The following is a 13,917-nucleotide window of genomic DNA, read 5'->3' as shown; positions in this document are numbered from 1 at the left end:
AACGGAACACGAGAGACAAGACACATGCAGTGAGTGTCCACCCATCCGCGGGCTTGGGTCCGAATCCTTGGACAAGTCCGGCTTACTAAAGTGTCTCGCCGTCTCCGCCCTCTTCTGACATTACCTATCCTGGTACCCTCAGCGTCTGACAAGGAGAAGGGAAAGAGAAAAAAAGTTTGATTCAGTAAGATAAGAGAGGACAGGATAGGAGAGCCGAAGTGGTAATTAAACATGCATACGGTACGACGCTGCGGCAGTGGCCAACATTTCCCTTCCCTGGGTGGCGTTCCAAGGTTCTGGCGCCAGATCATGGCTGCAGAACCAAGGAAATTAAAATCTCGGAGAGGACAGTTAGCGGCGCCCCCGCGAATCTACGCGCTCTCGACGACCCCAAATATGGCCGTCGGGTTGGACGATGGACGATGGCGCGCGCATTTTCGGGGAATTGGGCTCTTGGTTGGCCCAGAGGCTGAGAAAAGTTCCGCCATGGGGGGGGGGAGGCTTGGGAGGGATTGAGGGAGAGAGAATCAGGAGGTCGCTAGGTAAAATAAAACCCGCTCCAGAACAGCGCCCCCCTTCTAAAACAGGCCGCTAAAATTGCGCAGGCGGGCAGCTGCAAACATGAACAAGGCCATGCTCCGGGCTGCAGCTCCATACTGACTTCATTTTCAGTGGGGACTGCGGGAACCCCGGGCTGGGGAATTTGCAGCTTGCACGAATTCCTGGAGATTCTGGAGTCGGCCGGGCCCAATTTCCCGCCGGCTGGGCCAATTGCAGCCGCAAGCAGTCTCGCGTTGGGGCCCTGGTCGTTTGGCTGCTGCCTTCGTGTGGTGGTTTCTTGCTCCGCTCGCTCGAGAAAGGCCGAGCGCTGGAGTCGCCACTGGGGGCGCTCCGTAAAGGGAACACGGACTGTGCTGAACAGTACTCGCACACGTACACAGTAATGCTGAGCCGGTACAATAGTGTTGGAACATTGCATGCTTGTACAAAGCCCTGACTAGCAGTAGTTCGCATACATTTGCCCTTTGATCCGTGAGCGGTTTTCCCTCGGTCCCCTTTAATAGTCGTCGATCTGCTCCCGCCGCGCCTGCGTTGGTTTTCCCGTCCATCGTGGCGCCAAAGCTTCTTCAGCCATTCTACAAACTCTAAGCCTTGGGCTTGAAATAAATTTGATACCACCTTGATGTACTCGGAATAAAAAGCAGCGAGCACCCCCCGTCTCCGGCTACTTATTGTGATACCCGAGTTGCTTTGCTTCGCGGCTACATTCACACCTGCATACAAACACATCAGCCTCTCATCGCTCTCGACTCGACTCGACTCGACTTGACCCGAATCTACTTTGTCCTCTACGGCACACTTGCAGCACCTCTTCACATCACAATGGCCATCCGGGACCGGTTTCGTCGCGCCCTGCGCAGATCTGACGACTCAGACACCATTTCTCAGACAGACTCAAACGCCACAACAGACTCGACCCGACAAAGCTCCAGCTCCGAATCGGCGCCTCAACTGTCGCTGAAAAAGACGAGCTCGGTGCTCTCACGGCTGTTCAAGGACACCAAGGAGAAGGAGGCCAAGGCCGAGGAAAAGAACCGCAAGAAGAACAAGGGCAGGACCTGGAAGCATCCCAGCGAAAAGCCCCTGACGGAGCAAAACCTCAAGCACCAGGAGATGCTCAGCCATTTCACCATGACGTTTGGCGCCAGCGACCCGAGCCAGGTCGTCGATCTCGACTTTGACGGCATAAGCCCGTGCTGCACTCGCAACGGCAGCCTCGACCTTGGATCGCCAGACACCATCTGATCTGAGCTTTTCTGCAATATGCACGATGCAGAGCCGGGAACCGATGCTTATGCGACTTGCGACCGGAAATTTTCCCCATTCGCCAAGTCCATCACCGGCTATATGGCTATATGCACGCAGCGCATCGATTCACACTCTCGGTACCTAACCAGCACACGATTACCGCGTGCTAATTTTACAATCCCTTTACTGGGAAAAAAATCAATATCGCCATCCCTCGACGACTATACATTATACATCCTTTTCGACTTTGTCTTATTTTACCTCTTATTTTTTCGACATCCCTTTTTCTCCTACCTTCTCTGTTTTTAATATACTACGATGCGGAGGAGAGACGCCACCTACACCCGCGCTAAACACCGGTGCCAAGCGTACCTGCATGAGGGGGGGACAGATCTAGATCTACTAGACCGTCGAGCCTCATGTGACCGCTGCTTTTTTTTATTTCCTTGATTCAGCAATATTCCTTCTTCGTGCAACCCGCATCTCGGCTTCGGCACGAGGTGTGCGCGTTCACCCTGTGTTATGTTTTATCACGACGCAAACGGCTATGACTATGGGGGGGCGGCTTTTACAGCTAGATACGTGGGATTCCGGCATCTCGCACCGGCTTTTCTTTTGTCTATTATGGAATTGGGCACATTCTGCAGGAGTATCAAACTTGCTGTAGACGGAACACGGCGTTGGACGGGAGCACTGGACACAGCTCGAGCAATTGGGTTACATATATACAGTACACAACATGTGCTCGTATTTGGGTAGTTTTAGAAAATATCTTAATGCAGTTCAGTATTTACTTACATGTCGGCGATGTTCGTTCTGTGAAAGTGAGCGGTATCTGCCTTGTATCTATCCGATTTTTATAAGAGTTCGGGCAGTAGGTACTCTCCACACTCTGGGACTCTTGAAAGCTACTTCGCGTTGACGGCCTCAGAAACTTACCCCAACGTTTTCCTTCTACATGTCCGTGAGTCCCGTGAATGCGAACCCCGTCTGCACGTTACTATGGAGTACTAATCACTACCTAGGTAGGCACTCTCCCAATATTGGGTCTTGGAAGCCACGGCGTTTGGTTTCATGATTCTCTACAGGCTATGAATTCATAACACGAGGCCTCTAACTACCATGAATTCTTACTTTATCTCCCCAGTCTAATCCCACCACCTCCCCCGTATCCGCGATATCTTATAAGTGTTTTTTTTTTTTTTTTTACTTTCTCTCGAAAAGTTGAGTCTCCTCTTCCACATTTTTTTTCTTTCACTACCTGTTCGTGATGCAACTGTTTCTCTGCAAACTTCGGTTCTCCACCGGCCACCAGGCAGCTGGCGGACGTCTCATAAAGCTGGCAGGTGCCTCCTTCTGCCCTCCTTCTGCCCTCCTTCCCTCTGGTTGGGAAAATCTCGTCACTGCTCAGAGTTTGAGACTTCGTCACCTAAAAAACATTCTTAACGGCAGCAGCCGGATCTGCGAGACTCTCATCTTGCATCGACAAAGACACGCTCCCATCAGCTTCCCGTCTTCAAGTTCATCGTGAGCAGCCTGTCACCAACCATGCAGATGAAGTCGTTCTACGCCCTCAAGACGATGGCCGTGCCGGCCAGGTACGGTCTGTCGAAGAACATACAGGACCTGCTCATAGCCCTCGATGACCACCACAGCGGCTCTATCGACGCCGAAGAGATTGGCAGACTCGTGCGGCTGAGTCCAAAACGCAGAGCGGCCATCGCCAATACTATTACAAAATGCGCCAACATCATCAAGAATCAACCTAGCGAGATTCCTACGTGTTGCGATGTCATTGAGATGTGTACAGAGCTGCTGGAAATTGCAGGTCAGTCACGATTCGGTTTTTGCGAGTTCCCTTGGCCCTGACCCGCCATCATATATTAACGACGCGTCTACAGACAGGAAATCTCCTGCTGCTGGGTTCCCCTTTTTTCGGTTGCCAGTGGAGATACGAGAGCGAATCTTCGCTCTGATGATAAATAATGTGTTTCACACCAAATCCATTTTGCCGGCAAGCAACAAGCCAGGCACCTGCAAGTGTCCTCGTTTCGACCGAGACAACACCTTCCAGACGGCGCAAATGAAGGACCTTAGACACATCTTTGGTCCCAACCTAATAACTCTAGAATTTTATCGAGTACTTTTTCGCACAAAGACGTTTCGATTCCGCTGCCCCTGCGAGCTGCGATCGCATTTAATGAACAACGACATATTCTTTGACAACGTGAGGAAGATTGTGGTTCAGTGGAGCGGCCCCGAGGCGGCAAAGACGTTTCAGCTCTTGAAAAAGGTTCCCAAGCTTAAGAGCCTGGGCATCGTAATCTCCAGACTGACATACATCCACCTCAACGAGCGATCGACCTTGATGAAGTCTTACTTTCCTTTGGCATACAAGAATACACGACTAGCAGACGTCCTCGGCTTGGACGAGCTCTTGGAAATACGTGGGCTTAATCGTGTTGAAGTCATGATTGCGCATTCCTCGAGAGGTGGTACCCAATCAAATGAGATGGACAGGGCAAACCTCTTTGATCTTTTGTCTGGCAGGCTGACGCAGCCAAAGGAGGTAAGTCCACAACTCCTGACCCTCTATGATGAGCGGCCATCTAACAGCAGATAGTTCAACTATGATGCGGAGTTGTAATGAGAGAAGAAATGAGCCAAGGACAAAAATGGGGCTGTTGAAATGTTTTAATCGGGTAATGGTACTAATAGCATGGCGATTGAGCAACGGGATCTGTTTCTTCTTCGGTTGGTGGGTTTGGTAGTCTTGGTTGTGGTTGTCTTTAAGCTTCGGGTGCAATGGGTTGATGGACAAACGGATACAGCAAACCGAGCCAACAAGCGTGGTCGTAATGGATAGAGGTCAAGCTTATGGACCACAATGACCCGCAGGTTCAGTCTTGTAGAACGGTAAATCATAGCATGTAACAACAGATAAATTACGAACAGCCTTCACGAAAGAAGAAAGACCTCGTACTCAAAAAACGTTGTGGTTGTTCTTGTCTTATACTCATACAAAAGTATGGGCATCCGGCTCAAGATCAGCAGGCGAGGACACGCTGGTCGAGCAATGGAAAAAGACGATAAGGCGCATTTACATGTTGAAGAATCTACAGGACACTTACCGTTCAAGCAAGGCACTTCTGAAGACTGAAATGAGGATCAAGACCATTGTCGTTACATTTGAGCTCCACGCCATATCGTAACGACGGGTTCCAGCCTTGCGGGCAATGGCTGTGGAAGAGAGCAGGGCAAAGAGAATCTTTGCTTTACTGCTCTGGAGAAAAATAAAGGTGTAAATGAAAACACGCACGGTACATAAGTACTGTACGAATTTGTCCTCGGTTTGGTCAGTCACGTGCAGGCTTCACGTGATTGCTTACGTTGGCAGGTCGCCGTGTGTGCCCTACTTTGTGCCCCCACAAGGGCCGAAAATTCCACCATGTTTAGCGAGTCCTGGGAAATCCTCCGCCCTCTTCTCTTCAACCCGAACAATCGAATCTAACGAGCAGCACGGCAACGTCCCATACAGTTGCCCAGCATGTCGCTCGTCACGGGAGAGAAGACGAACTTTCAGTTCGTAAGTGGTTTCCAATTCATCCCGGACAAAGACGTTTCCAGCTGCTACGGAATTTTACGCGGCGTGTCGATGTCATCATCGCAACGAACAAAAAATTTCGGGAGCATTGGGGATGCTTTTTGAGGCGGGCTGGGAGAGGGTGGAAGAGGAAACAGGAGAGCGGCGTTTGTGGGCTAACAGTCATTGTCTTCGTCTAGATTCTCCGTCTTCTGAACACCAACGTCGATGGAAAGCAAAAGGTTATGTACGCCTTGACCAAGATCAAGGGTGTCGGTCGCCGATACTCCAACTTGGTCTGCAAGAAGGCCGATGTCGACCTGAACAAGCGGTACGATAATTCACCAATTCATGCGTTTTTTTTTCTTGGTTGGCGGAGGCCGCGAGTCGAAAACCTCAAAAATTTGAAAAGGAGTTTTGGAAAACTAACATGTGGTTTGAATTGTAGCGCCGGTGAGCTTACCTCCGAAGAGCTCGAGCGTATCGTCACCATCATCCAAAACCCTACCCAGTACAAGATCCCCGCCTGGTTCTTGAACAGACAACGCGATATCGTTGACGGCAAGGACTCTCACATCCTGGCCAACGGTGTCGACTCCAAGCTCCGTGAGGATCTGGAGCGCCTCAAGAAGATCCGTGCCCACCGTGGTCTCCGACACTACTGGGGTCTCCGTGTCCGTGGTCAGCACACCAAGACTACCGGTCGTCGCGGCCGGACTGTCGGTGTCTCCAAGAAGAAGGGTGGCTAATGGTTTTACTGTTTTCGGTCTGGGGTGGACAGGCGTGACGGCTGGGTTTTTCATCACTGTGATGAGCATTTCCATGGGATTGCTTTCTGGCATACGCAGCTGGTGCTGTACTCTAGATCAGAGTCAAATGAATTAAAAGCATTTTCAAAGCGTTACCATGACGGTGTTGATATTTGTGATTGAATTATGAAAAATGAAAAAATCATGCCGTAGCCGTAGCCGTAGCCGTAGCTGCCGAGATGGGCAGCTTTTTACGATACGGAGAAAAAATAAATTACAGACTATGAATTGTTTCTTCTAATCCTTCCGAAAGCCAAGTTGCAGTCCAGTTGCCAGAGGGTATCATTTTGTTCCTTTTTTTTGTTCCTATCTGATTGATTTCTGTGCTTTAATCCTCATGCGTAACCGCCATATCCAAAACCTCGACTCTGCCTTGGCCCTTGGTCTCGTTGCCAATAAAATCAGACAAAGCCTTGAAAGCACCCGGCTCAACAAAGCCCACAACTTCCCATTCCGAGCTCATGACGTCCTGGCTCTCAACCTGCTCGACGTAGCTTAAAATCCGATCTTTGACTGTGCCGGCTGCCTTTGCTTCGCCATCCTCCTCCTTTGCGGCACCTTTGGGCGCCTTGACTGCCTGTTTGAGAACATTGGTCGAGCATGAAACTCGGAGCTTCATCCTAGCTCGCGCGACGGGGATGGGTTGATATGCGATGAGCGCCTTCATGGCGTCCAGGGCCTGGCTCTTTGCGCTCTTGGTGGTGACAACTCCCGTCCAAGTGTGTTCTCTGGCCTTGGGCTTGGCCTCGCCAGCCTCTGCCGTCGTGGGCGTTGCGGTTCCCGAATCCGTCGTCTTTTCTCCGCTGTGCGCCTGCGAGCTCAGCATGTCGAGGGCCTTTTCGATCATGCCGGGGGTGTACACCCTCTTCGTCCGCGGGTCGACCAGCTTGCTGACCACAATGCTGATGACCTCATTATGCACCCTTTCCAGCTGCGCCGCGCGCTCTTTGTCCCCAACTTGTAGTTCTCCCTTTTTCAAGATTTCGAGGACGATTTCGTCGGTGGACTTGCCCTTGCCAAAGGCCTTTTCGAGATCCTCCTTGGGCGCAGTCTGGCCCTTGGAGACGTTGAGGAAGACGTTTGGGATCTGGAGGACGTTGTCGAGGTCCGTCTCGATGCCGGAGCGCCACTCGAGGACTTTGTTCTTGTAGCAGGCGATTTCGAAGCGCTTCTTGCCCTTTTTCAGGCGCACGAGCGAGACGTTTGTGAGCTTGATCTGGTTGGAGGGAAGGTTGATTCGTGACATTTTTGCGAAGAATTATCGGGTTACAGTCGTGAAATGCTGAGAAGAAGGGGGGGGGAATATCAAGTAGAAAGGAGAAATATCAACGCTTTATGAAAGAGAAATGGGTCTTGGTTTTGTTGCTGCTGTTTGGAAGGACGTGCAAGAAAAAAAAAGAAGAAGACGTCAAAGTTGGATATAAAGGTCAAGGCTAGCTGACTGGCAGAGCCTTGGCGGGGGATCATCCATGGACTCGTACCTGAGGATTACAAATCCGGACCTGGCTTAGACTGAATCTGGGCGATGATGTCTTTGCCACTTCTGTTCCTTGCTTTTGCCTTACAAACGCTCTGGTGGGAAGAGTCATGAGTGAATGCTTTTGATAAAACTTATCTATCACAATTTTATTCCTTTATAATTTTCCGCCATCATGGTATGAATTCAGACTAGAACGTTAAACACCTGCCAGATGAGCGGTTGTATTGTCGTAGTAGAAGTGTCCCAATCTAGCTTAGCTGCCGGTGTGTTTTTCTGCCGCCCGGTCATATTTGGAAGCTGATGCACACACTTTGAACTTTTTTTTCCTCTTGCGCTACCCCACCAAGAATGCGAAGCAGCCTTGCAAAACACCCTGGCCTTTGAATTCTTGCTCTGCTGATATTCGCCTGGTACTGCCCCGCCTTTGAGTGTGTTGAGTCACAAGGAGTCACAAGAGGGTCTTGAGAGTCATAGAGTCCGCATAAGCCTTGCCGTGTTGGATCTGTTGTGTCCAAGATTTTTATTCACGACACTTGTTGTTTTTGTTCGACGACATCCAGAACTATAGCTAAGAATGGCTGACGCTACGATTGCCCCGGCCGTTGAGGACACGACGGTTGATGCCCCTGCCGCAACCGGCAAGCAGGACATCAACCCGTGGTCCGTCTCTGGAGAAGTCGGCGAGGATGGCAAGGTCAAGGCCATCGACTACCGGAAGCTCATTGACGAGTTCGGCACCAGCTTGATTGACGATGCGCTGCTGGAGCGCTGGGAGAAGGTGACGGGAAGCAAGCCGCATCGATTTATGCGCCGTGGCATTGTCTTTAGCCACAGAGACCTTACGACAATTCTTGATCGCTATGAGAAGGTAAGAGGAAGTGGATTTTAACATGAGAGCCTCCCCTTGGTATGAGACTATGTATCTGACGCGATTTTTACAGAATGAGCCTTTCTTCCTCTACACTGGACGAGGTCCTAGCAGTGACAGCATGCACATTGGACATACCCAAGTGTTTGACTTTGTCAAGTATGAATTTCATGGAGACCTTGACTTGGGGCGAGCGTTCTAATGTGTTGTCGCAGGTGGCTCCAGGATGTTCTTGACGCTCCCCTGATTATCATGTTGACGGATGGTGAGTTGTCTCCATCATATATTTTCATTGAAATGTTGCAGAAAACTAAGTCTTTTTTTAATACAGATGAGAAGTTCCTCTTCTCTGAAAAGCGAACAATTGAGGAGGTCATGAGCTACACTCAAACCAACGCCAAGGACATCATCTCTGCTGGCTTCGACATGAAGAAGACTTTCATCTTTTCGGATTACGAGTTCATGGGCGGTGCTTTTTACAGGAACATTTCTAGATTCTCCAAGAGGGTCACTTTCAACGTGGCCAAGGCCGTCTTTGGCTTCGACGGAAGGTGAGTTGTCGCTCGAGTGCTTCTTTTGCCTCGTATGTCATAAGGAACAACACGTCACTAACTTGCATTTCTTACCTCATTAGCTCAAACATCGGCAAGATTCACTTCCCTAGCATTCAGGGTGCCACATCCTTCGCCACATCGTTCCCCCACATCTTTGGTGACGATGAGAAGAAGACGGCCAAGATCCCCTGCTTGATTCCTTGCGCCATTGATCAGGACCCCTACTTCCGTTTGACGCGAGACTGCGCCGTGAGCCTTCGCTATGCCAAGCCCTCTCTGGTGCACATGAGATTCCTGGATGCCCTGCAGGGCCCTGGCTCCAAGATGTCGGCCAGTGACGACACCTCTGCCATTTTCATGAAGGATTCGGCCAAGGAGATTAAGAACAAGGTCAACAAATACGCCTTCTCGGGAGGTCGTGAGACTGTTGAGGAGCACCGCGAGAAGGGAGGCAACCCGGATGTCGATGTTTCATACCAATACTTGCAGTTCTTCCTGGAAGATGACGAGGTATGTGGCCCGTGAGATGTTGCTACGAACAAGTTTTGCTGATACTATGACTATAGGAATTGGCCAAGATTAGGGCAGACTACCTAAGCGGCAAGCTTCTGACTGGCGAGGTGGGTGCTTCATGTAGAACCCTTATGAGTAGCTGCCGATGCACTGACACGTAAATAGCTCAAGGCGATATGCATTGCGAAACTCCAGGAGTATGTCGGCGCATTTCAAGAGAGAAGAGCCAAGGTTACGGACGAGGTTGTAAAGCAATTCATGGCCGTCCGACCGCTAGAATGGCAGGGAAACCCCAACGTGCCCCGCGCGGATCTCGTTGTACCGGTGGTTAAGGCAGATGAAGCCGCTGCTTCGACAGAAGGTGGCCCCGAAAAATTGACCAAGAACCAGCTGAAGAAACTGCTCAAGGAGCAGCAGATTGCGGCGAAGAAGGCTGAGAAGGCGAAACAGAAGGAGGAGGGAGTGGCCAAGGCCGTGGAAGAGGCCAACTAGACTGCGTCTCTGTATAGGGTATGTATTGTTATAAGATGAACTGAAGAAGAAAAAAATGTTAAACACTGCTTGCAAATATCACTCACTCCATAGGCTTGGGGGACGCTCAAGCTGTGGATGTAATGGTGTCTGGTAAGATATAGATACTCCCTAAAAGTAATTGCTTCCTTGAGAATGCTGTATTACCTGATGTGTCTTGTTCATTCACGTCAATCCTTCGGCCCAATCTAGTAAAAGAGTTCCACAGCATGAAGGATATCCATTCTAGACGAAATACAGCATTGGGTTCCCTTATCCTGACAGAATAGGGGCTACACAGTATCTCGGCACATCACCAAGTATAGATACCTAAGTTGCCCAACTGCGAGGCCTGAAGCCATAGCGATACTCGTACTCGTACCTCCTCACCGCGTTCGCTTTGAGTGCTGATTGGGGCCACGTGAACGGTACGTGCCGGGGCTTGAGAGCCTCCACACCTGATACGGCAATATGTGGGGGCTATCAGTATCCCAGGGGGACCTTTGTCTTGCATGGATAGCACGGAGTACTTTGTCTATGGGCGTTACAGATACAAGCACGGAGCATGAAGTCCTGGGAGAGACCCAAGGAGATGTGAGACTCGGCGGGTGTGTGAGGCCTGCAAGTACCAAGAATGGCTTCATCCTACCTGTACTTGCAGCTTACCCGGGTACCTGCCTCTGTAATGTCTCGCTGCTTCAGCGATCGCCATCGGAGACTCGAGAGGCGATCGCTTGCGGGCCATCAAGGGACTCGGACAGTGCCAGGCAGGAGATCCGCGACCGGCGTAGGGGCGACGCACTAACAATCGGTCACGTTTCCGCAGCGACTATCTGTTACCCGACTCCTTGTAGCCAGGAGCGAGGGTCTACAGTGCGCCTCAGCAACACTAACGACAGGTACATTAACAGTAAGAATGCGTTAGGCAAGGTTCCTTGAGCGGCTTTGGGTTGAGTTTCCCCGGGCTTGAACCAAGAGGTTGGGCTGCCTGGAGACTCCCGCATACGTAATGACCGCTTCTCTCGGCCAGCCACGCCCTTTATTAGCCGGCTCTTCGTCCTTCTTCCATCTCTCATTCATCAATTCCTCACCCATCTCCATCTTCATCTCCATCTCAATCCGCATCGACAACTCTGGTATCTGACATCACTACCATTAGCCACAATGCGGTTGTCTACTTCCGCCCTCGTTCTGGGCGCTGCCTCGTCGGCCATGGCCTACCAGGACCAAAAGGTCCTCGGTGACTCCAAGCCGGCCGTCAAGTTCGGCGGTGACTTTGAGGCGCTTGCCTCGTCCCTCAAGGAGACGTTTGGCGAGCTGACTGCCGATGCCAAGGCCGTTTGGGAAGAGGTCTCTCTGCTCGCCCCGGATGCCATGGAGGCCTTCATGGCCCAGGCCAAGGGCATCAAGGCCAAGAAGCACGACCGCAAGGCCGATGGCGACTGGGACCATGTCGTCAAGGGTGCCGACGTCCAGAAGCTGTGGGTTGAGGACGAGTCTGGAGAGTCCCGCCGTCTGGTGGGCGGCAAGCTGTCCAACTACAGCCTGCGAGCCAAGAAGGTTGATCCCGCAAAGCTCGGTGTCGACAAGGTGAAGCAATTCAGCGGATACCTCGACGACGACGAGAAGGACAAGCACTTGTTCTACTGTGAGTTTCTTTTTTTTTAATACAATTCTCCTACACGCAAGGCCCCGTGGCTAATCAATGTTGTGCTTCACAGGGTTCTTCGAGTCCCGCAACGACCCCAAGAACGACCCCGTCATCCTGTGGCTCAATGGCGGCCCAGGCTGCTCCTCCCTTACCGGTCTCTTCTTTGAGTTGGGACCGGCCTCTATCAACCAGAAGATTCAGGTTGTCAACAACCCTCACGCGTGGAACAACAACGCTTCCGTCATCTTCCTTGACCAGCCGGTCAATGTCGGCTACTCATACGGTAGCGGCTCAGTCAGCGACACTGTCGCCGCTGGCAAGGACGTCTACGCCCTCCTCACCCTCTTCTTCCACCAGTTCCCCGAGTATTCTACTCAGGACTTCCACATTGCTGGAGAGTCATATGGCGGACACTACGTCCCCACCTTTGCCTCCGAGATCCTCTCCCACAAGGACCGCAACATCAACCTCAAGAGCATTGCAGTTGGCAATGGCTTGACGGATGAGTTCACCCAGTACGCCTACTACCGGCCCATGGCCTGCGGTGACGGTGGCTACCCCGCTGTCCTGAGCGAGAGCCAGTGCAACGCCATGGACAGCTCCCTGCCTCGCTGCCAGAGCCTCATCAAGAACTGCTACGACTCTGAGAGCGCCTGGCTCTGCGTGCCCGCTTCCATCTACTGCAACAACGCCTTCATTGGACCGTACCAGCAGACTGGCTACAACCCCTACGATATCCGTTCCAAGTGCGAGGATTCCGGCAACCTGTGCTACAAGGGTCTGGGCTACATCGCCGAATACCTGAACAAGCCTGATGTCATGGAGGCTCTCGGTGCTGAGGTGTCAACCTACGATTCCTGCAACTTTGACATCAACCGTAACTTCTTGATGCACGGTGACTGGATGAAGCCCATCTACCGCCTTGTCCCCGATCTGCTGAAGGAGATCCCCGTCCTCATCTACGCCGGTGACGCCGACTTCATCTGCAACTGGCTCGGCAACAAGGCCTGGGTCAACGCCCTCGAGTGGGAGCACGGCGACGAGTTCCGCAGCGCCAAGACCAAGGACCTCATTGTTGGAGACAAGACCTACGGCAACGTTCAGTCATCGCACAACCTCACCTGGATCCAGGTCTACGGTGCCGGCCACATGACACCAACGGATGAGCCCGAGGGCAGCATCAACTTTGTCAACCGCTGGATCGCCGGCGAGTGGGTTGCTAAGAAATGATGAATGATTAAGATACCCGATGGGTTTTTGGAATAACCGGGCAGGAAATGACATATGGGCGCGGATTGCATGTTTTATCATGAATTATTAGTATTGGTAGGAATCAAGAATAAACGACTTACTTTTATTATTATTATAATCTTCGGTTGATCGAGTTTGCTACTTGGGCGTGCCATCTTGCGTTTTGTTTGCTTGTTTCGCAATCCTGGTGTTTTGACGTTTACGTGTCTCGGAGATGGCATAGCAATGAAGCAATTAGTCCGAGCGGTGTTTGTCGGTGATGTTGCGATGGGATGGTTGATCTCCGCAGGTGCTCCAACAACCCCCCGCCCCAATCATTGCCTTGCAAGGCAAAAGTTCCGGTGCGGAGATGATGGCATCGGACGGAGGTTAGGAGCACATGTTTCCTCGTTCGCGAAGACAATTTGGTGCATTTGCTTGGGGTACAGGGTAAACAAGCATGTCCAAACACGGCGAGGAAGTACTGGGTAGTATCTGTTAGAAACCTAGGTAGGTAGGCTAGCAATTGACTCCGTTCTATTCTTCTCCCCTCTCCATCTCTTAGTTGCTACTCGATCACCAGGCTAAAAAAAAAAAAAGAAGGAGGTAGAAGATATCTTGATGACGCAGGTCGTGTGGCGATGAGCTTGGCTTTCTTGGAAGTTTTGCCCTCGCCCAAATGCCGATACACAATGCATGGGGTGGGTGGGATCATTCAAAGGTGGACTGATTCTTGCTGCGCCCTCCGTCTTGTCGCTTTCGCATTCTCTTTGATGGTTGACTGGATGCATGTAACTCGGCCGGCACATTGAACGTGACAGAAACGACTGATACGTATATCCAATCATCTGGAGGTTTGCCTTGATGGGTTGATTGGCGGTTAATGCTGAGCCCGTTGCGGCCGCTAAGT

General features: G+C 51.4%; 6 protein-coding genes across 6 annotated transcripts; 5 read left to right on the top strand and 1 right to left on the bottom strand.

The window, feature by feature from the left end:
- Window positions 1–1,383: 1,383 nt before the first annotated feature.
- Triagg1_1191 (uncharacterized protein) lies at window positions 1,384–1,806 on the top strand (the record flags this gene model as incomplete). Its single annotated transcript, XM_062895234.1, has 1 exon — window positions 1,384–1,806. The coding sequence occupies one exon, from the start codon at window positions 1,384–1,386 to the stop codon at window positions 1,804–1,806; it is 423 nt and encodes a 140-aa protein (XP_062759530.1).
- Window positions 1,807–3,357: 1,551 nt separating this feature from the next.
- Triagg1_1190 (uncharacterized protein) lies at window positions 3,358–4,456 on the top strand (the record flags this gene model as incomplete). Its single annotated transcript, XM_062895233.1, has 3 exons — window positions 3,358–3,637; window positions 3,711–4,378; window positions 4,433–4,456. The coding sequence occupies 3 exons, from the start codon at window positions 3,358–3,360 to the stop codon at window positions 4,454–4,456; spliced, it is 972 nt and encodes a 323-aa protein (XP_062759529.1).
- A 900-nt stretch (window positions 4,457–5,356) lies between these two features.
- On the top strand, window positions 5,357–6,141 carry Triagg1_1189 (uncharacterized protein; the record flags this gene model as incomplete). Its single annotated transcript, XM_062895231.1, has 3 exons — window positions 5,357–5,395; window positions 5,593–5,723; window positions 5,841–6,141. 3 exons carry the CDS (start codon window positions 5,357–5,359, stop codon window positions 6,139–6,141), a joined length of 471 nt encoding a protein of 156 aa, XP_062759528.1.
- A 388-nt stretch (window positions 6,142–6,529) lies between these two features.
- On the bottom strand, window positions 6,530–7,447 carry Triagg1_1188 (uncharacterized protein; the record flags this gene model as incomplete). The annotated part of the gene is made up of 1 exon (XM_062895230.1): window positions 6,530–7,447. One exon carries the CDS (start codon window positions 7,445–7,447, stop codon window positions 6,530–6,532), a length of 918 nt encoding a protein of 305 aa, XP_062759527.1.
- An 808-nt stretch (window positions 7,448–8,255) lies between these two features.
- On the top strand, window positions 8,256–10,108 carry Triagg1_1187 (uncharacterized protein; the record flags this gene model as incomplete). Its single annotated transcript, XM_062895229.1, has 7 exons — window positions 8,256–8,549; window positions 8,623–8,708; window positions 8,765–8,814; window positions 8,881–9,100; window positions 9,184–9,613; window positions 9,670–9,723; window positions 9,782–10,108. 7 exons carry the CDS (start codon window positions 8,256–8,258, stop codon window positions 10,106–10,108), a joined length of 1,461 nt encoding a protein of 486 aa, XP_062759526.1.
- A 1,182-nt stretch (window positions 10,109–11,290) lies between these two features.
- Window positions 11,291–13,007, top strand: Triagg1_1186 (uncharacterized protein; the record flags this gene model as incomplete). The annotated part of the gene is made up of 2 exons (XM_062895228.1): window positions 11,291–11,774; window positions 11,848–13,007. The coding sequence occupies 2 exons, from the start codon at window positions 11,291–11,293 to the stop codon at window positions 13,005–13,007; spliced, it is 1,644 nt and encodes a 547-aa protein (XP_062759525.1).
- Between the last annotated feature and the right edge of the window lie 910 nt (window positions 13,008–13,917).

The sequence above is a fragment of the Trichoderma aggressivum genome (assembly GCF_033847375.1).
Source record: "Trichoderma aggressivum f. europaeum strain CBS 100526 chromosome Unknown scaffold_003, whole genome shotgun sequence".
In the NCBI taxonomy this organism is placed as follows: Eukaryota; Fungi; Ascomycota; class Sordariomycetes; order Hypocreales; family Hypocreaceae; genus Trichoderma; species Trichoderma aggressivum.
Note: the sequence above shows the minus strand (reverse complement) of the source record. Positions and strands in the feature narration are given on the sequence as shown.